Raw genomic sequence first — 26,173 nt, forward strand, 5'->3', positions numbered from 1 at the left:
AATCAGAACACGGAGGTGTCATCATAATAAAGGTACTGTTTCCTGGGGAAAAGGTATCATTTCATTATTCCTGACAACATAGCACAACCTCTAAGTAATCTTTTATCTCTTCAAAAACGGTGGAGTTTCATCTTTAAAAGATCATCAACATTAAAGATGAAACAAAAAGCAGCCAGCTGGCTCAAACACACGAAGACACCCGTGCGCAACTCTTTCTCTCTTCACTAAACTCTTTAACAGTAAGAAACGTTTGTAAATAATTTAAAATTCATTAATTTAAAATGTTTCTGTTCTAGAGGTGTTAAATATTGCATAATATGATTAAGGCTTATGACTCTAACACCATTACGTGTCCCTCTATGATTGATGCCCCACAGTTGAATTTCCCGTTGCCACTTTGAAACAAGGTGATTGTAAACGCACTTGACTCCATTGTCCTCTGGCAGTACACAGGCATAAGCTGCACCCAATTAGGATATGTCCCAACATTTCAGGAACCCGGCACAACTGCTTACATCACAGTTACAATTACCAGACAACCTGTTGGTACCCATTTGTTCCTGAATTTTTACCCTGTTTGCTATCGGTGCATTGTATGTACCTACAGTATTTTTTAAATGGAGATTCTTTATTTTCAAGCATAAAAGTACAGAAAAGTAAAAGGAAGGGTTCAAAAGAAACTGTAAAAATTATTTATTAAAAGGAAAAGCCTGCTAAAAGAAGTTTATGCTCAGGTAATTCTCAAATATCATAACTTAGTAATTTAAACTGACTTGAAATGTATGCCTTATATTCCAAATGTGTTTGCTTATTCACAGTGAAATATTTGATGATGCATCAGAGGCAGTCCAAAAAGTGGTCAAAATTGTTACTCGGGTTGAATGTGTTTACTCAAAGAGCAATTATAGATTTAATATCCAAGATTGGTTATTCTTTCATATTTCTTTCCAGAATATTTAAAACCAAGTAGTTCTGTTGCTTTGTCAGAAAAAGCATCATGTTTATGCATGTGAATAAGTTATATACAAATATTTGGTAATGAAACATGCAGTGGAGTAGAGAAACTGAAATTATTCCTTCTGCCTCCCCAATCTATAGTATCTATTGATTCTTTACTTTTAAAAAATATTCATATTTTGTGTGATTATGAAGCTTACATAATGAAGTATAGGTAATATGTCCCAAAGTAATCTATTGCAACAGTTATAAGAAATACAACAATGTATGTGTAAGAGTGACATTCACTGAAGGCAAAAAAGAATCCTACATGATTTCAATATTCCATAAAAGGATACAATTAAGGCGAACCCTCCAATGATAATATTCAAATGATTTATGTAAATTAGAAGGGTCAAATTCTTCTCTATCTACTCCAAGTGAATATTAGTCTAGGTACCAACTTGTACTATGCAACAGTCATTTGATAATAGTAATCTAGTAGTCTTGAAAGACTTAAATCTTCCAAACAGTCATCAAAGTAATTTGTACCCTGAAAAATCAGGCACAACTAATTAGGTTTGGGGGGGCAGAAAAAAAAAACCCCACATAATTAGCTAAAGACTTGCTCCTTGTTAATACTACAGTGAGGAAACCCGTGATAATATCTGGAATGCTTGCTTACCAGTTGTCTACAGTGAGATTTCATTAGAGAAAATCTGGGTCTTTGACTTTGATCTTTATCAGTTGCTTTTTCTTTGTCAACATTTTAACTAATAATTTTCTGATGGTAGTGAAGAAAACAGTTCAAGATTTTAATGTTACATAACTGATTTTCAGGTGAGATACTCAACTTGGCAGAACAATTTGTAAAGGGCATATTTTCTATTCGGTATTTTTGTTATTGTATAAATTAATAAATAAAATTCTATAAAGAGCAACTATGCTCTCGAGTTACCGACATAGTAATTCATCCTCAGCATCAAGAAAAAAGTGTAATGAATTTCAAAAAGAGTTCAGTTAACATGGTTGATTTTTTTTTTAAGGTTCAGTTATCTAAAATTTGGAATGCTAACTTAAAAATGATCTCTACTCTTGGATAAAAAAAAAAAAAGCTGTGGTACATTTACACAATGGAATACTACTCTGTCATAAAAAGGAAGAAAATTTTACCTTTTGCAACAGTATGGATGGACCTGGAGAACATTACACTAAGTGAAATAAGCCAGTCAGAGAAAAACAAGTACCATATGATTTCACTCATGTGTGGAATTTAATGAGCAAACTGAACTACCAAGCAAAATAGAGACAGATTCATAGATAGAGAGCAGGCAGACAACTAGGAAGTGAGAGTGTGGGGATAGAGGGATTGAGCAAAAAATAAATAAAAAGAGAGAGAAAATTCATGGACATGGACAACAGTGTGGTGATTTCACGGGTGGAGGGGGATGGGTAGAGGTAAAAGAGGGTATAGAGGGGGAAAATGATGATGGAAAAAATAAAATATGAAACCTTAACAATAAAAGAAATGATTGCTACTCTTTAATGTTGGTTCTGGCTAGAATTTTTACACGTAAATTACTTGATAGGTAAAGTTTGAGAAATAACACACACATGCACACAGATACCACCACCATCACCCCACAAACCATAATTTAGTGTCCCCAAATATGGTTGGTGAAAAGAATTATCAGAGGAATGTTTCCAAATAATGGATCTAGAACTTTCCAAGGAAATTCTGATTATCTAGATACAGAGATATTAAGAAATGTATTCAGATCACTGTTTTTTTTATGTGTAGAGCTTCAAATCACCAACTCATTCTAGGATGAGATAGTTTGGTTGAAGAACTTTAAAATACAAGAACATGTTGCCCTAATTTCCTGCAAAGCACTCTATGTAATAAACCTCATAATAGTCCCAAATAGCTACTTGGGGCAAACTAGAACCACCATTTATGAAAACACAGTCACTCATTGTTTTTCTTCTAGGCTTTCAGTTTTATTAGGGCAATCAAATACTAAATGAATTATTGAAGAATATTGTCTTGAGATAGGGATAAAAGAAAAACTTTCTGACTTAGATATTTACTTGCCCAAATAGATTGTCAGTATGAAACACATTCAGCACCATATCTAAGAATCTACAGCTCTTTGATTCTTTGTCATTTTTAAATGAACTAAGATGCCAATTACTTAACAGAAATCAATTCAGAACAGCTAGTCAGTGGCATGATTAATAATGACATTCAGTGACCAATAAGCCAAATGTCTAAGAAGGTCACATAGAGTTTTAAGTGTAGCTATGGCTTTACAATATTATGGTTTTATGGACTGATAAAGGGCTCTGTCATTTAGTTAGCTCTTTATCTAGTTCAATGTGCAACTTTTAATAGAGAGCGGCAAACATTTATGATCATGACTCTGGCTGCCCAATGCTAACCCTGCCAGCTGAAAACTTTGCAGTGGTTGTTGCTGTAGAGTTCATCGCTGATTTATTTTCAGCCTCTCATTGTGTGAAGAGTCACTCATTCCACTTTACCCCATTGTGTTCCAGCGACTCTTATAAATAAAACACACCACTTGTTTTCCTACTAAAAATCTTTAAAATGTGGAGGGGGAAAAAGCAGTTACGACATTTATGGCATTCATTTGCAATTTCAAAACGTTTTCACACTTTTTTTCCATTTGAAGACAATCAGCATCTTTATTTAAAAGCACCCCCTTTCTGTCCTTGAACCATCATCTTCAATTAACATACCGCTCTGTGTTTCTCTTGATAAGAAATGGAGACTTGTTCAAAAGGCTGATAACACCTTCGCTCAGGAGGTATAGAGACAACCTCTTAAGAGCATGGGTTTTTTTGTTGTTGTTGTTTTCCAACCACAGTTTTCCTAGACATCTGTCAAGAGGGGAGCAAACATGAAATTGAGTGAGACCTTGAGCAGGATTCACGTCTTGCCAGTAAGGCTTTGTTTCTCAAACGGAGTCCACCTTGATGAGGTGGTTGTGGGTCCTTCGTGGAGAGGGTTTGCACTTAACCCTGCCTGCCCCATCGTTGGTGCTCTCCACGAAGAACATCCTGGCTGTGCACAGGGAGACGATGATCCTCCGGTACTCCTTCCGGAAGTTCTGGTTCAGCAGCCCATAGATGATGGCGTTGAGGCAGCTGTTGAAGTAGGCCATGTAGTAACTGGCCACAAACAGCCACTCTGGGATCCTGGGCACCATGCCGGCGGGGTCGGAGGCCACGGCGAGGCCGATGAGGTTCAGGGGAGCCCAGCAAATGGCAAACAGCACGAAGACCACGAACATGGTGACGAAGTTCCTCAAGTCCTGCGGCTTCAGTTTGGGTTTGTGGTCGGGTTTCACCCTGCGCCGGACCTGCAGAACCAGGATCCATATTCGCAGGTAGCAGAAGAAGACGATGACCATGGGGACGAGGAAGTGGAACACCACCACGGCGATGGTGTAGGCGGAGCTGACGGACTGCGCGAAGGTGCAGGAGTAGACGCGCGGGTCGTACTGCAGGGTCCCCACGCGCAGGTTGGGCATGATGGCCGCGAGCGTCAGGACCCAGATGAGCAGCACACAGCACAGCGAGTTCCTGTTGCTGTACAGCCGGTCGTACCGGAGGCTGTGGCAGATGTAGCAGTAGCGGTTGATGGCGATGCCCGTGATGTTGAAGATGGAGCCGATGACGCTCAAGCCCATGAGGAAGCCGCTGACTTGGCAGTGCAGGTGGCCCAGGCTCCAGCCGTCGTTCAGGATGGACGTCAGCACCAAGGGGTACGGGTACACAGCCACCACCAGGTCGGCGACCGCGAGGCTCACCACGAAGATGTTCCCTGCGAGAGAAGGGTTTGGAAAACACAGCTGAACACCCAATAGGGCATGGATCGCATTCGTTTGCATTCACGGTTATCGAAACCCTGAGCTGTGCCCAGCCCGCGTGGCTCAGGGGTTGAGCAGAGACCCAGGAACCAGGAGGTCAGGTTTCATCCCAGGTCAGGGCACATGCCGGGGTTGCCGGCTCCATCCCCGGTGTGGGGCATGCAGGAGGCAGGCGATCGATGATTCTCTCTCATCATTGATGTTTCTCTCTCTCTCTCTCTCTCTCTCTCTCTCTCTCTCTCTCCCTTCCTCTCTGAAATCAATACAAATATAATGAAAACTGAGCTGTTTCCGCAATGACTTGACATCAGGCCCCTGTGGTTTAAGGATGATGGAGGCTATTTTCACCAGGAAGTGAGCCCATTTGCTGCCTCTGTCAGGTTAATTCCATGGTTCACAACTTCCCACAGCCCCAGAGCAAGGCATATTCCATCTTCAAAACTGCTGTCTTTCCAAGTGTTTGTTTTCTCAAGTGCTTTACAGTCTTGAGTGCAGTATACTCCTATCACATCTCTTGGTCTGGAATCGTCCACATTCCCTGAGAAACTTCATGTGGTGTTATTTCCCCAGCTAGCCAAGACTTCCTTCAGTTCCAGGCCTTCTACCCCTCTCCAAGGGGCCTCTAATTCCTATTCCGGGAGAGCAATGGATTCGTGTCCATCACGTAACATTTAAGAGAAAAGAGGATTCTGTCCTCAGCTGTCTGGGTGAGAATATGGGCTTCAGCCCTTACTAGCTCTCTAATTGGGGCCAGGGACATTATCCCACCAGATTCAGAGTCCTCTTCTCTAAGATGGGAATAATGATAGCACCACCCTCATAGGGGGGATGATGAGGACTGAATGAGGCCAGTGCTGAGCAGTACCTGTCACATGCTACGTGCTCAGTAAGTGATGCTAGGATTCTACAGCTCTCTCACCTCACTCCACAGGAAAAGGTAGAAATATTTTTAGGTGTATAAAGAACTTAAGGTACAAAAATTAATCCTAAATATTCAGATTAAGTGGTCAATTTCTACATGGATATAATAATGCAACACATTTTAAACTTTAAAAAATAACCCTGGTCAAATTGTATGAGATGTTTGGCAAGTACATCCTTTAGTTTATGGCTCATTGGCCTTTGTCATGATTCCTTGTGCTCTGAATGGCCTTTCCTTAACTTTTAAAATGCTACCCATTTTCTCAAATCCACCTTAAATAAAAATTACCACAGATTTTATTTATTTGCCCAACCACATGGAAGCACTTCCTCTTTTGAAGGTTCCTAGATCACTTTATTTGCTGTATATCATTTTAATTTAGATTAAATTATAATAAATTCCATTCAATAGAAACTTATTAAGTGCGTATGACAGGTGCTGGGGAAACAGGAATGAATAGACAGGGATCCTATGGTCCTTGATCTTAGAAAAACAAACAAAATTAAAATAGAAAGAAAGAAGTACATGAGTACATACAGAGAGAGAAGAGGCATCAGAAAGAAAGTGAGCTAGACAGTGGGGAGAAACATGCCAGGAGAGGGACCGTATGTTTTGCCTTTTATTGTATTCATTTGTAAACGTGGCTTTCCTGTGTTTCTATACTGTAGTCCCCTGAGACTGTCTTCCTCATATTTGTATCCTGAATAGTACTCAGATGAGACTTTTGCTCAAATGCTTGATGAAGTAAATTAAATTGTCATCTCCCAACATCTGAAATAAAATAGCCTTTGTACTTAAAGTTCCTATATTATCTTGACTTTCCAAAAAAAAATATTGCAAATAAGTGAAGTAAAATAGCAGTCATGATTTAAAAAAAAAAGGAGGGGGGGAGATTTTGCAACTTAATTAGAAATTTTGGATAAATTTTCATAAAAATAACTTCTTTGAAAAGTGGTTATACTAGGCCAAATTAAAGCAATAAAAGCAAATTTTGTTTTTTCTACAGATCAATTTCAAATTCCAGTGAAATATTTAAATTACAAAGTGGGCATATTTTAATAAATGTTTAACTCAACATATTTAATAGATTTAAAATAAGTATAATAAATGAGAGTGTGGGTTGGTAGAAGAGGGTATGGGGGAAAATGGTGGTGGAAGGAGACTTGGATTGGGATAGTGAACATACAATACAATATACAGATGATGCATTATAGAATTGTACACCTGAAACCTATATAATTTTATTCACCAACGTCACCCCAATACGTTCAATTTAAAAAATATAATATATGAAATTCAGTTATACAACAAATAATCATCAAAATAGTACATTTTTACCCAGATTGTCATGATGACAAACTGGCCCAAAACAGATTTATTTTTGAAAGAGCTTATGCATAAAATCACAAATGATGTCATAGATTGCTTTCATGGCTTTTATTCTCTGTTCCATTTACTTGGTAGTAATTATGCTTCTTTTCTCTTCAAGTAATTATATTAATTAAATCATTAGTTTAATTTTCTTTGAACTAATCTCATTTACAAGTGTTCAGAGAAAAGAATTAAGCCATAGACTCCATGCAGATGTGACTATCAGATAGCTCGGATGGAAGCTTTATCAGATTTGCTATGTATGTGTGGAGTGTGTGGGTGCGTGTTGTGTGTGTGTGTGTGGGGGGGTATTTTGTTTGTCATTTTCCCTCTTCTATCCCCCTTGTCATCTAATATGTACTAGCAGTTAACCTCGCCTCTCAGTATTTCCGTTACAGGATATCTAATGGGGACAGGGATTCAACTAGAAGAATAATGAAAATCATGCAAAGATGAATAAAGAGACAGTGTTGTCTTTTGGAGAGAGGGTTAGCATGTTTTTTAGTTTTCAAGGTTAGTTGCATTATGTTGGGGAGAAGCATAGTTATGCTGTTTCCTTTATCTGGAAATTGAGTATAGTTAATGGAGATAGATAGATGAATAACAAGTTGCCAAGGGGTGGACTGTGGTGGGTTTGTATTGTTTCAATTTAGCTAAGCTGGCACTACCCTTCCCAGAATTTTCCTCCTGGTGTGTTAGCATGGTCCACAAAGGAATGCTGCATAGGATTTGGAAGGTGGAAGTGAAGCAGAAGTCACATTTTTTTCTTAGTGCTCAGAAGGCTCCATCAGGCACTGGGCACATTAACTAGTGACATCTTAGCTTGGTGCGAGTGCAAGAATTTCCTATCCTTGGCCAGATGCTCATCTTTTATCAGTTATTTTATTGCTTTAAATAAGAATCCCACACTCTGCAGGTCTCATGCTGACTTGCATTTGAATGATCACTTGTGCATCACTTTGCTGCTATGTGAATTACAGAGAAATTTATCTCCCCATATAACATTGTGCCAAGTTTGGGCCTTTAAGGTTTTCATCAACAATGTTTGCCTTGTTTTTAATTAGGTAACAATAAAAACTGCAATGATTTAACCCAAGGATATTCATTTTCTTCTGTGTGCTCTTCAAAATGCTGGCAACGGGAGCCCATTACTACAACAAGCCTGTCCTCTAGTCTGCTTCTGTACATTCTCTCTGTTTTATACGCCTCATAGTAGCTGCTGCTGATGCCCTTCCCAGGTCCCCTTTGTCAGCATAGTGCATTTATCTCTGGAATTTGGATGAGTGTTTGGTGCTTGCATTTGGCTGAGCGGCACCCTTGCCCAGAGATTTGCCCTGAGTGGAACAGATAAGGATGATCACTGACAGTAGAGTACAAAAGGCCAGCCCCCTTGCCTCAAGTGGTGACAACTGTGTGATTGGATTTATGCCCAGAAGCCAAGTCTAGGCTTCATAAGAGAGCCCATCCTTGCTTGACTCTCTTGTGCCTTAGCCTATTCTCTTCACTTCCTGCAGGTTCTTCCTCAGAGCCCTCCCTCAATGAAGCATGAGTACTGCGCCTCCAACCCAGCTCTCAGGTTGGGTTTCTAGGCAGCCCAAGAGAGACCTTCAGTCCTATGATGAGGTTTTCTAAAGAAGTATTTCTCAGACTGTATTACTTTCTTCCAAAGACTAGAGGCCCGGTGCATGAAAATTCATGCACTGAAGCGGGGCGGCGGGGGGGGGGGGGGGGGGGGGGAGTCCCTCAGCTTGGCCTGCCTCCTCTCACAATCTGGAAGCCCTCAGGGGTGGGAGGTGACCCGGTGATCAGGGGAAGGCGATGCCCCCATCACATCTCTGCCGCTGCCACTGCTGGCAGCACAAACCTCAGCCGGCCCTGGTTACCTGAGCCTTGGGCAGCCCTGGGCGGCTGGACAGCCGCCATCTGAGGCTTGCCTGCACCTTGGGCTGGCCCTGGGCGGCTGGGGGCTGAGGGTGGGTCCAGCCGCACAGCGTGCCTGCCCCCGCCCATCCCCCCGGTGGGGCTGAAAGCCTGGGGGACTCCGGCGGGGATGAGGGGACTGGGTGCTGCCATCTTGTGGCTATGGGCACCACCACCTTTGTGACGGTATGATGGTCAATTGGCACATTCCTTCTTTATTAGATAGGATAAGGGGTCAATGTATTATCCCCAAGTAGCTATGCTTTGTTTCTATTCTTGACTAATTTCTTTGAAGTTCTCTCATTAATTTTGCCTTATGTGTGCTCTAGCTTTCACTTTCCTATCTATTACCTATTTTTCTTTCATCCTGAGGTAACATTTAAAAAAATTCTCATCACCATATACTTTGAGCTCCAGCTACCATCATCCACCAACCAACTTTCAAATTTCTTTTGAGAAGATTCTCTGTTATACAATCATGTTTGTAGTCATATCTTTGTACTCCATGTTTCAGTTTTATTTGAAAATTAAAAGACAAAAATTTGAAAGAACCATGGGTCCTGTTTTCAAAATAATTTCTTTGAAAACAGGAGCCAGGTTTTATACAAGCTTAACACAATGTATTGCATTTTAGCAAACAAACCAGAATTTTCTGACCATTTATGTTCTGTCTTATACTGTAGATATGCAATAAGTATTTATCTAAATGAATATTCAATTCAACAAGCACCAAAAGTGCTCAATAGCAAAGCAAGCAAGCATCATTTTAAGCTATAAGTTCAACAACTCAAATTTACTCTCAACAGCCTGAATAATATTTAGCACCAAGTAGATTTTTTCTCTCTTTCTTGTTTTTTTTTTTTTTTTAAAGACCAAATTCTTCTATGTGATTGCCCAAAGTAAACAGCTCTGCAGAAAAATTTATCTTAGAACACCTTGACGGGAAAGTCCAGAAGTTTATTCCTCATCTGCAACATTATTAAATTTCACTAAAATTTTTTAAGATATCACATAGAGTCCTCAGGTTTCAGGTCAACTTGATTCGCCTACCTTTTTGAAAGATGAAAATGTTAGGATGCTGATAAAGGGACTGTCATTAGAAGGGGAGTAGTTAATACTGTACTGATGATACCATGTGGAGTTCTGAGCATACACAAAATCTTTTTGAAAACACTCCACTAATTGCCTCTTTGGTAGCCTAGAAAATCCTGAGAGTGTGTGTATTTCTTTTATATAAGACAGAGCATTTCTGTTAATGAGGCAACTTAAAAATACTTAGGAAATATAGGGAGAAACTCAAGGCACCTTGTAAAGATCTTACTATTCACCACAAGTATTCTAGTTATTAATTTCAGAAGATGCTAATAAAGAATGAGAACAAGCTCCAGATACTCCACAGAGATTTAAAATGACCTCTAAAGCAGATATTTTTCAAAGCAGATATTTAAAACAACAACAACAAAAACACAGAACCATCGAATAGTAGTAGAAAATGAAAGCAGGAGGTTTACTTTAGAACTATTTTGTCTTTGGTGAACTTTCAAATTTTCCAAGAGAAAAATGATTCTGAAAGCTAGCAAAAATAAGCTCTAACTTATCTATGATTAATTTAATGCTGGAAAGTGCTATTTTCTCAGAAGATAAATAGCTGGGGAAGCCAAAAATCAGATCCAAATTCAATCATGTATCTAGGAGTCTGAAACCCCTGTCCTAAGGTTTCCAGGGGATTCTGGCAATTATTTTGGCAAATTTGGAAAAACTTAGGGTTCCATAATAATGTACTACATAGGCCAGGGGGGAAAGTCATAAAACTTTAAACAATGGCTAAGCATGCAAGGGGCGTGGGGTGGTCAATAAAAATGTCTTAACAAGTAAAAAAAAAGAAATAGCCTTGAAATAATAATTCCAAATATCATGGAAAGCTACTGGTGGGAAACATCAACAGTGTTAGCAAGCTACTATCAAATTGGAGATTATATTAAACTCTGACTTCATTAGCTTGAAACCATTTCCCAAGTCTGTACATACCAGTTTGGTGATAACTTTTTGAATGGTAAAATCCTTGTCTGAGAAAGTTACTGTAGCTTCCAGAGCTGATTTATTTTTGTTCTTTTTAAGAAGTTTATGAGCTGATTTATGTTTGTCCCTTTTTAAATTTTTTTTTCAATTACAGTTGATATACAATATTGTTCCAGGCGTACAACATAATGGTTAGACATTATATATTTTATGAAGTGATCACCCTACTAAATATAGTACCCACTGACGCGACACATGGTTATTACCATGTTATTGACTATATCCCCTCTGCTATACTTTACATCACTGCAGCTATTTTAATAACTGGAAATTTATAATTTTTTTCAATTACAGTTGACATTCAATATTAATTTATATTAGTTTCAGGTGTACAATATTGTGGTTAGACATTGGATAAAAAAGATGTGGTACATATGTACAATGGAATATTACTTGGCCATAAAAAAAGAATGAATCCTTACTCTTTGTGACAATGTGGATGGACCTAGAGGGTATTATGCTAAGTGAAATAAGTCAGGCAGAGAAAGACAGATACCATATGATTTCACTTACATGTGAAATCTAAAGAACAAAGTGAATGAACAAACAAAACAGAAACAGATTCACTGATACAGAGAACAAGCTGAGGGTTACCAGATGGGAGCGGGTTTCGGGGGGGGGGGGGGGGCTGGGTGAGAAAGGTGAAGGGATTAAGAAGTACAAATTGGTAGTTACAAAACAGTCACAGAATGTAAAATACAGCATAGAGAATGTAGTCAATAATATTGCAATAACTATGGTGCCAGGTGGGTTCTAGAATTATCAGGACGATCACTTTGTAAGTTATATAAATGTCTAACCAGAACTGATTTATGTTAAATTAGAGAACAGCTTGGATATTGAAATAATCAGTCTCTCAGAATTTGATAATTAGAATTGCAGCCCTACTTGCTGTGGGGAAATCATGTTTATTACAAAAGGAAAAACAGAGACATCAGAGAATTTGCATAATGTCACAAAAGAGAGTTAGATCCTAAATCTTCATTTTCTGACTGATTTTACTTCTTGCCATTCATATTGTCCCCACTTACTTTTAAAAAGTACATTCAAAAAGAAATGAGCATTTAGAAAATAAAAACAACCTGGTAAGAACTAATCATAGAATGCCTACTAATAATAACTTAATAATACCATTATTTGCATAGTATTTTATAACTTCAAAGTGATATGCAGATAGATGGATGCATGGATAGATTGGTGGTCAGAATCTAGCTTTATCTTCCTAGCATCCATGTAAGATAAGTACACCCATTGGACAGATAGAGAAACTGAGGCTCAGAGAGATTGAGTAACTGGACCCTAAACATACTCCAAATAAAGATGCTGCAGATATAAGACTCAGCTTGGACCTTCTAATTTCAATTTCCCTTCTCCTTCCACTGCACTCCACTGGGTTGTGTTCAGAGAGAAGAAATACTGATCACTTATCTGTGAACTTTGGGTTTCAGTTTTCTTATCTACCCAAGGAGGATGTTCTAAGGACAACTAAAACAGAATGTGGGAAAGTGCTTTAAAAGCTGTAAATTGCTTTGTGTGGAAAAATACAAAGCACTAGACATTCTAAATCAAAAAAAGTTATTTTTCTACTTTATCCACAGAAATAGAAATAAATCAGCTGACTGTGATAAGTGTGAGACAAAGTGAAATTTACCAGTCTCCTACTTTAATTTCTCAAGTTTGAAAAATGTTTCAAACACAAATTAATGAACAAATTTACAAAATAAAATTGTAAGATTAAAAAACTAAATTCCTTGAATAATTGGCATTGCTTTGATATGGATCCTATAATATATTCATATTTTAAATGGAAACGTTCACTAAAAGATGGCCAGCAATTTTTGCAAAATTAATTATGCACTAGAACAGTAAAAGGGGGCTTAAGTTTTATCACAAATGGTCTTGAGTTATAATTAAGACACCAGAACAGATTGTTAAGGAATACTGTATATTAGTTCCAATTGCCTATATCCCAGATGTTAGTCTTCTGTTACAATTCCACTTATCGTATATCTGATATCCATGGATATAAAATACATCACAGAAAAGCATCATTTACAAAGAGAAGAGGATATAAGATGCAAAATGAATCTTTACAAAAAAAAGAACATTCCTGAAAGGATAAAATGACTCAAAATTATTGTCCAAATGCATTGTCTTTATTTCTCTTTTGGGACTTGGGCAACTGGTTCACATATAGATATTTTACTTTGTTTTATGTTTTTGTCTACAATGGTCCCACAGAGCACTGGTTTTCAAATCACCAGTATACCATGTGACCAGCCACATGGATGACTTCGATAGAGTCATCCCCAGTTGATATTGCAGGAGAGATAGTCCGATTATTTTAGAAATGTTTAGATTATCCCATCTGCCTTTGAACACCTAAGTGAGTGTGAGGTGCTCAGCACTGTGAACCCTGCTGATCTTTAGATGGATATTGTTGCGCAGACTAATGGCGAGGTTGGCTGCCTATTTAGGCTGCTCTTCCTGAATGATTACATTCCGAAGGGTCACTACAGACCTGGGAGAACCTGTCTCTCTCTGTGATCCACCCAGAGACATGCAAGTCAGGCCACTCGGGAGGATTGCTCACACTCACACACCGTTAGTCAACTCATCATACACATGCCCCCAGCACATCCTACCAAAACTCATGCGAAGCTGCCTGTGTCCCAGAGAACTGATCCACTGTTTCTCAACCAGAAAGAGTCCACCAAAAAAAAAAAAGGCTTGACTTATGCTGCATTCCATGTCAAGAAGGAAAAACTATACGGGACATTTCTAAAACTCGCAAACATTCCTTGGGAAGTAAAACAGGGAAACCAGATGTCATTAAGAGATATTTGTCTCTACCAGATATGTTACAAGTGAACCAGAGAGTTGAGGGCACATGAGGTGCACTTTCATAGGGACCCACTCTCCTAGATTCATGATGCTTATTATCATTATATACATACTAGAGGCCCAGTGCACGAAATTCATGCACGGAGGGGTTTTCCTCAGCCCACCTGCACCTTCTCCAATCTGGGACTCCTTGGGGGATCAGGCCTAAACCAGCAGTCAGACATCCTTTCAAAATCCAGGACCGCTGGCTCCTAACTGTTCATCTGCCTGCCTGCCTGATTGCCCCTAAACCCTCTGCCTGCCAGCCTGATTGCCCCTTCCTTGCCTCCCTGCCAGCCTGATTGTCCCTACCTTGCCCCCCTGCCAGACTGATCACACCTAACTGCCTCTGCCTCAGCCCCCAGTTTCGCCTCCTTCTGCAGGAGGTGACCTGGCAGATCAGGGGAAGGCATCTCCTCCCCCCATTACCCTGCTGCTGCTGCCACTGTCAGCCTGAGCCTCAGCCCTTCGCAGCCACTATGGCTTTGTCTGGAAGACGTCCACTCTAATTAGCATATTACCCTTTTATTAGTATAGGTATGTCATTATATCCACAATTCTCCTTATTGCTAGTCGATTTCATAGCATTATAATCTCTAAATGCAGAGTGAGGTTACAATCATGTAAACCGAAGGATACCAGACTTGGTCCAGCCCTATCATTTTGCTGATGTGAAGACAATCCAGAGAGATGATGACTCATCTGCAACCACTGGCCACTCAGTAAAAGAGCTCGGGAGCCCAGATTCTGGATTTATTCTGTGCACAGGCTCCTTCCACACTTGCCTACAGGATCTGCTATGTTTGTCCCCAACACGGGAGCACTCAACTGATGAGCAGCTGCATATACTTCTTTCTACTTATTTCCACCTCATCTCTGATGCAAAATCCCCCCACGCCCCGCCTCCCCCCTCCACCAGCATCATGTCTTGTCCCTGAGCCATCTCCTGACATCTCTGAGTTACAAGTGTAGCTCCCCCTGCTCCCTTCTACACCACTCTTTCCCATTCTCCCAGGGTCCCAAGAGGCTCAGAAATCAGAACTCAGAATGAGGCAGGTTGCTATCAGGGGCTCACAAGTCTCAATGACCCAGCAATCCTGAGCATTATTTCAGCCATAGTCCTGGTTTGAATGATTTTGTGGGCTAGCTTAAGAAACAAAATATCAAATATTCTTTTAAGAAATCCATAAGTGAACTTCTAGACTATAACATGCTTATAACGTCATTAAAATACTTATAAGTCTTGCCCAGCTGGTGTGGCTCAGTGGTTGAGTGTCACGGTTTGATTCCCAGTCAGGACATATGCCCAGGTTGTGGGGTCCATCCCCAGTGTGGAGCATGCAGGAGGCAGCTGATTAATGATTCTATCTCATCATTAATGTTTCTATCTCTCTCGCCCTCTCCCTTCCTCTCTGAGATCAATTATACACACACACACACACACACACACACACACACACACACACATATATATATATATATATATATATATATATATATATATATATATATTAACTTATAAGACTTTTTTGTTGATGTACAAAAGACACAACAGAAATACAGGAGTTTTTCAGGAAACAGAAATACAAGTGTGACCTCTACTAAGAGACTGAATATAATTACGGTAATTAAAGAATATTAGAGGCCAAGGAGCAGGAAACAGACAAGGGAGGAGAAGACAAGAGAAGGCAAGGGAAGAGAAGGGAAATTAAGGAGGGGAAAGAGGAAACAACAGCCAGGGTACAGTAAGCAGAATGGCCAAGGGCTCAATCAAGGTAGCTATGAACACATGCAATGGGCGAGGCTGGAGCACTGATGAGCGGATGGTGGGTGTGGCCACGGGTAATGGAGAAGGCAGTGAGCCTCAGCCGTCATGGCCTTAGCCACGGACACAAACAAGAGTCCAGTTTAACACAGGCGACAGTCTGCGTGCGGACAGTCCCAGAGGAAAAGTCCAGGTTGGTGGTTTTCAGTACTTAGATTCGGCGTAAGTTCTAGCTCACATTGTGGATAATTATACTGCCATCTATCAACAGCCTTATTTCAAATCATTTCTCCGAAGTGATGGTCACAAAAGTACATACATACGTAAAATTTCATCCAGCTGCACACTTCTGTTTTGTGCACTTTTACTGTGTGTACATTATGCTTCAATTTAAAATAATATTTTCAAGTAGGCATGCCTAAGACCTGTAAGCATCTTAAAAACATTTTTTAAAAACAATCTTAAACTCAGATCTCTGAGCCCCAAAGTCCATACCCTAGAGAGCCTCTCTGAGTGCTAACGCAGGAGGGATATAGATGATATTTAGTGTGGACCTGAAAGAAACCAGGGCAAGAACCACATAACACAGTGTCCATGGTACTGTCTTAAAGTCATTCTGGGGAACTTTTTATTTTTATTTTTTTTACAATATTGACAGTTTAGCCCGCTGTGCACCAAATTAAAAAATAATAATAAACCACTTATAAAGGTAACTTTCTAAAATAGGATGTCCCTGTCTTCTGAGGCAGAACACACTGTCCGTGGCTGGCCCATTCCTGATGGCTGACGGTCATATGTAATAAACACGTTATTGCACTACTGTGCCTTTTTCAGGAACAGTTAATGGTGAGCAGGGTTTTTGTTTGTTTTTTGGGGTTTCTTTTTGCTTCTTCATGATGTGCCCACAAAAGGTTGTGCTTGCTCAGTTTTCCAGACCTGTTTTAATGAGTCTATTTCAATCTATGCTGTTTGGCACATGAGCTGTTTCTTTAAATGCACCAATCTCCCTCTAATTGACTATAATCTATGGGGAACTAGGCGCACAGTTTCATGGACCTCTAAGGCAGAACAAATCAACTGTGGAAGAAAGCCTGCTATTCTTTGCTTATTTCCATTTATTGGCCATATTCTAGATAAGTTTGATTGCCAGGTAATTGAATTTTGAATAGGCAGGTTATTATCGCACTCCTGCTTTATTTTTAGTAAAAGTTTTCAAGTGTGATGTAATATAGAAAAGGGCGCAAATCATGTCTACAGTTCAATTACTTTAAACAGTGGAGGTCACCCTTATTAGGTGTACCTGCTTTATCCTGGTCCAAGTATCAATCTCCAAGCATCAATTTCCACGTGCCAACTATCCAAGTGTCTTTCCCCCGGCACCCCCTGCGTCACTAGGTCACTGCAACGATCGTGGGAGGCGAAAAGATTCGTTAGCTACCTTCTGTATTTGACAAATGTAGAAAGTGAGGCTTTCTCAGGTCCCAAGGTGGATCGCAAGGACATTACTCCCAGTGGTCCAATGCAGGAATCCTCCCATTATACTACGAAATTTACTCAGAAATTACAAATACGCTAGTATCCATTGGAGGATCGAATTTTGGACAGGAGCAGAGCACACTTCTGCCAGCGCCTAAGGCTCTGGTGGCTGTGTGGAGCCTGTATCTGTTCTAACCAGTGTCCCTGACTACATTCGCCTGTTAAATATTTTAAATTTCTTCCCTGGAAAGTCAGATGTCAATGGGCTCCTTTAACGGAAGGACAGGGGCATAAATAATCAGCAATTATACCAGATTCCCGAAAGGAAGTCCTAGTTCAAAGCTTAAGATGCCTTCACATTCTTTTTTTTTTTTTTAACACATTTTTATTTATTTCAGACAGGAAGGGAGAAGGAGAGAGAGAGAGATATAGAAACATCAATGATGAGAGAGAATCATTGATGGGCTGCCTCTTACATGCCTCCCTACGGGGGATCCAGCCCACAACCCAGGCATGTGCCCCTGACCTGAATCTAACCTGGGACCCTTCAGTCCACGGGCCGTCGCTCTATCCACTGAGCCAAACCGGCTAGGGCCACATTCTTATATTCTTACCTCATTTCTTCCATTCTCTTTTCCATCTTTTCATCCTTAATAAGATAAATTTAACAGAAATGGAAGGACTGAACAATAGCATTGAATCCACTGTCTCTGTCACTGTTTGAAATTACCATCCAGCCAAGCCTCCAGTGCTTTGAATTGCAACAGTGGGGCATCTGAATACAAAAGCCCGATTGTGAAAGTAGCCAAGTTCCACAGCTTTCCGGGGTGAGGCTCTCTGTGGGGTCTCCCTAGCTACAGGGATGTAGTGTCCTGTAAATGCCCTAGCAAAAAAGTGCCCCGCAGCCCTGGCCGGGGTGCTCAGTTCCAGCATCCATCGGGCTCCTACACCAAGAGGTTTGGGGTTCTATTCCAGGTCAGGACACACACCTAGGTTGTGGGTTCAATCCTCAGTCAGGGCATGTACAGGAGGCGACCAACTAATGTTTTTTCTCTCACACTGATGGTTCTCTCTCTCTCTCTCTCTCTCTCTCTCTCTCTCTCCCCCCCCCCCCCCCTCTCTCTCATTCTCTTCTCTCTCTCTCATTCTCTTTCTCTCTCTCATTCTCTCTTTCTCTCTCAAATCAATAAACATGTCCTCGGGTGAGGATAAAAATAATTGCTTAGCAGCCCCCGGTTGGGTGGCTCAGTTGGTTGGAACCCCATGCTGTACACCACAAGGTTGTGGGTTCAGTTCCTGGTCGGGGCACACACCTAGGCTTTGAGTTCAATCCCCAGCCAGGGTTGTGTATGGGAGGCGACACGTCAGTGTTTCTCTGTCCCTCTCTTTTTTCCTTCCTTCTCTCTAAAATCAATATGCATGTCCTTGGGTGAGGATTAAAAAAAAAGGTTGTTTCTCAAACAAATAAAATACAAAAGCAGTGTGGAAGCAGCACTTTTTCTAAGTTCTTTTCCATAAACGAGAAGGAGAATTGTTCCAGGCAGGTGAAATTTTTTTTTTTTTAATGCAACGACCTATAGGATGCAAACTCCCCAAATGCTGCAATTGTTGACACAACAAAATAGAGTGAGCTTGGGGGCTACCTTCTGTGAATCAAACCCTGCCCAGCAATCTGTGTCCCCTGTTCCTTCTCTTAAAGAAGGTGACAGTGGCACCCACCACAGGGCTGCCCGGGGGATTCAGTTAGCATAGATCCCTTCCTCCCTCCCTCCCCCCCCACCTCCCTCCCTCCCTCTCCCTCCCCCCCTCCCTCCCTCCCTCCCTCCCCCTCCCTCCCTCCCTCTTTCTTTCTTTCTTTCTTTTCTTTCTTTCTTTCTTTCTTTCTTTCTTTCTTTCTTTCTTTCTTTCTTTCTTTCTCTTTCTTTCTTTCTTTTTCTTCCACCTCCCTCCCTCCCTTCCTTCCTTCCTTTCTCTCTCTCTCTCTCTCTCTCTCTCTCTCTCTCCTCTCTCTCTCTCTCTCTCTTTTAGGGAACAAAGGAATGCACTGAACAGATCACAGCCAAAGTCCTCTTATTGAACCCTAATCCAAGGAATCTAAACAATCAATAAAGCGACAAGGAGAGTGACTAGCAGATTAATATATAAATCAGAGGGAGCTCTCCCAGGACCCAGAGCTACAGGGGCAGAGAAGATTGGCATGACCTCGCCAAGGCGAGGAAGCAGGCTCTCCCACAGCTCCGCTCCTGGGGTGAGAGAGAATTCTCATACCACTCTCACAGCTCTGGGTGTTCTCATACCCTTTCTTCTTCTATTTTAAATCAATTCATTTAAACTAAAACTAACTAACAAAAAAACAATTCACCCATCCCCCAATCTCCCCACCCCAACCCCCACCTCTGGAAACCATGAATCTATCCTCTGTATCAATGAGCTTGTAACTATTTATTTATAGATTCCACATATAATAGAGATCATATATGGTGATAATAGAGATCACCTTTCTCTTACCATAATGCCCTCGAGGTCCATCCGTGTTGCCCTAAATGACAAGATTTCATCCTTCTTAATGGCTGAGTAACATTCCATTGTATATATCCCACAATTTCTTTACCTGTTCCTCCATCAATGAACACTTAGTTTGTTTTTGTGTCTCAGCTATTGTAAATAATGTAATAAATATGAGGGTATATCTATCTTTTCAAGTTAGTGTTTTCATTTTCTTCAGATAAATATCCAGAAGTGGAATTGCTGAGTGGTAGGTTAGTTCTATTTTTAGTTTCTGAAGGAACCGCCACACTGTTTTCCATCTGAGCTAAACCAATTTATATTCCTACCAACAGGGCATAGCGTACCCTTTTCTCCACATCCTCACCAATACTTGTCATTTTGTGTCTTTTTGTTAATAGCCATTCCTAACAGGTGTGAGGTGATATTTCATTGTGGTTTTGGCTTGAATTTCCCTGATGATTAATGATGTTGAGGATGTTTTCATGCACTTGTTGGCCATCTTTATGAATTCTTTGGAAAATGTCTATTCAGACCTTCTGCCCATTTTTAAATTAGATTGTGGGTTTGTTTTTTGTTTTATTATTTTTTGGTGGGTTTTTTTGTTGTTGTTGTTGTTATTTTTGCTATTGAGTTGTATGAGTTCTTTATATTTTTGGATATTAGCCCCTTATCAGACACATGATTTGCAAATATGTTCTCCCATTCAGTAAGTTGCCTTTTCAATTGGTTGGTTACCTTTGCTGTGCACAGCTTTGTGGTTTGATGTAGTCCTACTTGTTTATGTTTGCTATTGTTCCTTTTGCTTTTGGTGTCAGATTAAAAAAAATAATAGCTGAAACCGGTTTGGCTCAGTGGATAGAGCGTCGGCCTGCGGACTCAATGGTCCCAGGTTCGATTCCAGTCAAGGGCATGTACCTTGGTTGCGGGCACATCCCCAGTAGGGGGTGTGCAGGAGGCAGCTGATCGATGTTTCTCTCTCATCGATGTTTCTAACTCTCTATCCCTCTCTCTTCCTCTCTGTAAAAAATCAATAAAATATATTTAAAAAAAAAATAAAATAAATAAATAAATAAAATAATAATCACCAAGACCTCTGTCAAGGAGCTTACCGCCCGTTTCTTCCGGGGACTCTTCCTGAAGGAGAATGCCTCTAGTTTAAGCCAGTCAGCTAGGAAGTGAGGTTATTCAATGGACTCACTAACGCCATGTCAATCCATGCTATCATGTGCTTATTAACTAATTCTTAAATTATCTACTGTCTCAAGCAACGTAGGAAAAATGGGGAGGGGGGTCCCCTCCTGGAAAGGAGCTAAACAAATTTACAGCATTGATCAACTACCTGGTTAGAACAAAAATATTCCTTTTTGACAAACATGTAAGTGCAAGGGTCCTTCCCGCCCCACCCACTCCTCCACAAAGTTTGCATCTCATCACCCAGGGGCGGTCTGACCACCCAGTGTCCTCTGGTGGGTCCTCGGGCTCCCGCCCCGCAGAAGCCAATTTCAATCCATTGCCTGGAGGGGAAAGCAAGCGTAACTCAAGCACAGAAGTAGCCTTAGTAGTAAATTCCAGGTAAATACACGGTTTATCACAACAATCCCCGTTTTTAAAGTGTAAAAGTATTAAACTTGGAGGAAGCACTCCAAGCATGGTTAGGAGCCTATGGGTTTTTTTGTTTTTTTTGTTTTTTGTTTTTTTGCAATTGCATGCTAAAAACTGAAAACGACTCCTGACAACAAAACTAACATAATTGCACTATCATTTTGCCAATGTATTTCTCTCCTATTTTAACAAAGTTGGGAACATTAAAGTCTATGTAACACCAAGCCATCGGTAGCTTGTTGATGGCATTTGAAAGGGCTTTTTGAGGAACTTCCTGCAACCTTTATCGAGTGCCTCTCGATTTCATAAACCTCAGAAATTGAAAAGTGGGTTTTTCTCTCTAAAATAAAGAGAACCTGCCCCTGCCCAGGATTGCTACCCCACAGCACCTGAAGACATCTTATTGTTTTATGGGAGAAAGAAAAAAAAAAAAAACCCACAACATATTTGACAGGCAGGTTCAGGGCAAGTAAACCAACGGGCTTCAGTCTCTAATAGAAAAAAAAATGACTCAAAGTCCCCAGTTTTTAAGAAAAAAGAATTTAACTTTCCTTAGGAAAAGCCAGCTGACAGCTGAGGGTGCTGCGTGCTGGACAGATGGCCGGAGAGGTGAGAGGCTGCCGTCCGGGGGGTTCAGCTGGGGGCCCCGGGAGCCCCTACCTGCGTTCCTCAGCTTCTTGTTCCGATACACGGACAGGATGACCAGGAGGTTGCCCAGGATGTCCACCACGATGGTGAAGATGAGGATGAAGGCCAGCGTGGAGGCCAGCCACGAGGGGCGCGGCCCCGCCGCCCCGCCGCCGCCGGGCACCTGCTGGGAGGCGTTGAGCAGCGCGCTGCTGTTGCCCTTCATGGTGCCGCCCGGCGCGCCATCGGGTCGCCCGGCCATCGCGGGGCCCCGGGCAGGCGACCCCCGCCCCGCGTGCCCTGCAAGGAGCCACAGCGCGCGCACTCCACCTGGGTGGCTCCTCCCCGGCCTCCCGCATCTCCTCTCCATCCCTGCGGCTCCTTCTCGGCCGCCCTGCCCGCTCCACGCCTCCCGGCGGCCGCACGCGGCACCTGCAGCCCCGGCCTGGTGACTCCGGCCGTGCGCCTCTGGGCCCCCTGGGACTTCGGGGCTCCCCGCGCGCAGCCCGCACTGCGTGCCGACAGCGCCCCCGTGCGGGTGGCCCGGGTCCAGCCGCCTGCGCTCCAAGCGGGCAGCGACTCCAGTGTCCCTTGGGTCCTTGGTGTTTCCTCTCTGGGACATTTCACCAGAGCGCGTGGGCGCGAAGCCTCCCTCGGATAGAGGGGCATTTGTGAGCCATCATGCGCCCCAGCGTCCTCACCTGTAAACTGGGCATCAGGGAGGAGCCGCCGCATCCACCCGGCGGATAGCAGGAGGTGCAAACATCCAGGCCCGTCCTGGGGCAGGTATGGCACTATTCGTCCAACAGAAATCGCTCCCCAGCTCTCTGCACGCCCACCCCACATACTGAGAAAGGCCATCCATAATTTTTTTATGTTGGATATAAAAATTTTAGTCGTTTTATTTTGTTGCCATCCATCATTTCCCCCAACAGCTACTTCCGTTGTGAGATGTTTTGAACGCTGCCCTTCAAATCCCAAGTGCTTGTCCTCAGCTTGGGCACAGCCTCTGCTGGCTTCCCGGGGCCATGGGAGCCAGGGCGGAGGATGCTGCCGCTTGAAATGACAGCGATGCCAGTGGGAACCCTGATTCGGAGCAACTATACACTTTTCATGTCGCTTTCCAATGTCGTTTTTTTTTTTAAATTTAAATAAATCTTTATTGTTCAGATTATTACAATTGTTTCTCCTTTTCCCCCCCCCCCCCCCAGATCTCCCCCATCACCCGGTTCCCTCCCCCCCCCCCCCCGCCCGTTGTCCTTATCCATAGGTGTATGATTTTTGTCCAGTCTCTTCCCATACCCCCCACACAGACACCCCTTTCCCCCTGAGAGTTATCAATCCACTCCCATTCTATGCTTATTCTGTTCCTCAGATTGTGAATTCACTTGATTTTTAGAATCACTTGTTGATAGATATTTGTTGTTCATAATTTTTATCTTTACTTTTTTCTTCTTTTTCCTCTTTTTAAAGAATACCTTTCAGCATTTCATATAATACTGGTTTGGTGGTGATGAACTCCTTTAGCTTTTTCTTATCTGTGAAGCTCTTTATCTGCCCTTCAATTCTGAATGATAACTTTGCTGGGTAGAGTAGTCTTGGTTGTAGGTTCTTGCTATTCATCACTTTGAATATTTCTTGCCATTCCCGTCTGGCCTGCATGGTTTCTGTTGAGAAATCAGCTGACAGTCGTATGGGTGCTCCCACGACCTTGCTTCCGCAGCCACACGAGGCAGGTCTCCCGGTTTTCTTCAGCGCAGTAACCAACCCGAAACACCTGTAGCCTCCAAACCTGCCAAGCCCTCCCTGCAGACACCCCCCCCTGTTTGACCCATATTCACCCGGTAGCTCTTAAAAATAACGCCACTTGATCTTGGAAGGTGTCCATGAAATCGACAACCTCAGTAGTAACTTAAGGACCCCCAGGCCTTTGGACTCATTCCAGAAACGTCTGCGATGGGACAAGACAAGCCGGCAACTTTCCAGGAAAGCCGCCAGACCGGTACTTACCAAGGACTTAAATAAATCCACCCGCATCCCCTGTATGACCAGGGCGTCCCCCCTCACGTTTTCCTAGATCCCTGCCATAATGGCCAAGTCCTAGCTTAGAATCAATGCCCTTTCCCTCATTAACGTACTTGTTGGGGAAACAGTTTACACGCTTGGCGCAAAACGCGGTCCTCACCCCGCAGGTGGCAGCGTGCGCTGTGGATGCGCAGGTGAGATGCAGGGGTGAAATGGGGTGTCTGCAAAGAATGAGAGCACCGAGGAAGGAATTCATGGCCGCGCTGAGTTAAATAATAGGGTTTTTTAATGAGTACGTTTTATTTTAGAGCCATTTTAAGTTCACAGCCAAATTGAAGGCAAGTACGGAGGTTTCCCATACGCCCCCTGTCCACCCACATGCACAGTCCCGCTGCCCCCACTATCTACATTCCACACCAAAAGGGTACCTTTCTTAGAATCGATTAGCTTACACGGACACAGCACTATCATCCAAAGTCATTAGGGCTCACCCCTGATATTGTACATTCTCTGGGTTTGGACCATTGTGTGTCCATCATTATGAGCATTTCCGCTGCCCTAAAAATCCTCTGTGCTCTGCTGATCTATCCCTCCCTCCCCTCGATTTCTGGCAATTGCTGGTCTTGTTACTGTCTCCTTAGTTTTGCCTTTTCCAGAGTGTCTGTAGTTAGAATCCTACAGTATGTAGCCTCCTCAGATTGGCTTCTTTCACTTCCTAACATGAATTTAAGGTTCCTCCGTGTCTGCCCATGGCTTGCTAACTCTTTTTTTTTTTTTTTTTAGCATTGAATAAATATTCCATTGTCCGGATGTACCACGGTTTTTCCATTCACCTACTGAAGGACATCGCTGTTGCTTTCCGCTTCGGGCAACTATGAATAAAGCTTCTATAAACATCCCTGTGCAGGTTTTTGTGTGGACATGAGTTTTCAACTCCTTTGCGTAAACAACAAGAAGAATGATTGCTGGAGCATATGTAAGTTTGCTTAGTTTGGTAAGAAATCGCCAACATGTCTCCCAAACTGCCTGCACTGTTTTGCATTCCCACCGGCAGTGCCTGAAAGTTCCTGTTGCTCACACCCTCCGCAGCTGAAAGCCAAAGATAAGTAAGAAACAAGGTGTATTATACATTCTGGGGAAGAATTAATCCATCTAACAGCCGATTTCTCTCCAGAAACCACGTTAGCGTCCTACTGCTGTCATAACAAATTACCTCAATTAAATTAATTTAGAGGCTTAACAACACTCATTTATTATCACACATTTAGTCAGTCCAGAAGTCCAGCAGGGAGTGGCTCAGCTGGCCCTCTCGGGGCCTAGCAAGGACAAAATCAGAGGTCTGCGAGGCTGCGATCCTTCCTGGAGCTTCTAGGGATGAATCTGCCTCCAGGCGTGTTCATGCCACTGGCGTCGTCCAGCTCCAGGTACTGCAGGACTAAGGGCGACCTCAGCTTTTAGCAGTGGCTGCATTCCTGGACCCGCTCCTCTCCCCACCTGCAAAGCCAGCCATGGCGGGTCAAGTCCCACTCATGCTTCAAATCTCTAACTCTAACTTCCGCCTCGCCTCCCTGCCTGCAGTTTGAAACGCCCCGTTTGCAGGGTAATGTAACATTTCACAGGGTTGAGGGAACACAGCATGTTTGGGGGTCATTAAACTAAGTAGCACCGAAATGATGAAGGACAAAAGGAAGTGGGAACGCAGTCCTTGAAGCGCTAACAGAACAAACCTGTCAAATAAGAATGTAAATGGACTAAACTCCCAAGATATTCAGATTAAATAAAAATTAAGAAGGTTTATGCTGTTTACATGAGTCTCACCTAATCCATGAGGGTCAGAACTGTTGAGAATAAAAAAGATGTATATCAGATATAAAGCAAAGGTCAGACTGATGCAGCCTATATTGACTACACAGACTTTGTTATGGATAGAATGCTTGTATCTCTCCCAAATTCTTATGTTGAAACCTAATTTCCAATGTGATGGTCTGGGGGGGGGAAGGGAGCTTTGGGAGGTGATGAGGTCATGAGGGTGGAGCCCTCATCAATGGGATTCGTGCCCTTGTAAAAGAGGCCCCACCGAGTTCCTTCACCCCTACCCACCCTATGGGGACACAGCAAGTATGTGAGGTAAGTCTGGAAACCTTCTCTGCCTCTTGCACAAAATAG

General features: G+C 42.2%; 1 protein-coding gene across 1 annotated transcript; it reads right to left on the reverse strand.

Moving 5' to 3' along the window:
* Positions 1 to 3,914: 3,914 nt before the first annotated feature.
* MTNR1A (melatonin receptor 1A) lies at positions 3,915 to 22,244 on the reverse strand (the record flags this gene model as incomplete). Its single annotated transcript, XM_079779622.1, has 2 exons — positions 3,915 to 4,783; positions 22,016 to 22,244. The coding sequence occupies 2 exons, from the start codon at positions 22,242 to 22,244 to the stop codon at positions 3,915 to 3,917; spliced, it is 1,098 nt and encodes a 365-aa protein (XP_079635748.1).
* Between the last annotated feature and the right edge of the window lie 3,929 nt (positions 22,245 to 26,173).

This window comes from Cnephaeus nilssonii, assembly GCF_951640355.1.
Source record: "Cnephaeus nilssonii genome assembly, chromosome: 8".
Classification (NCBI taxonomy): Eukaryota; Metazoa; Chordata; class Mammalia; order Chiroptera; family Vespertilionidae; genus Cnephaeus; species Cnephaeus nilssonii.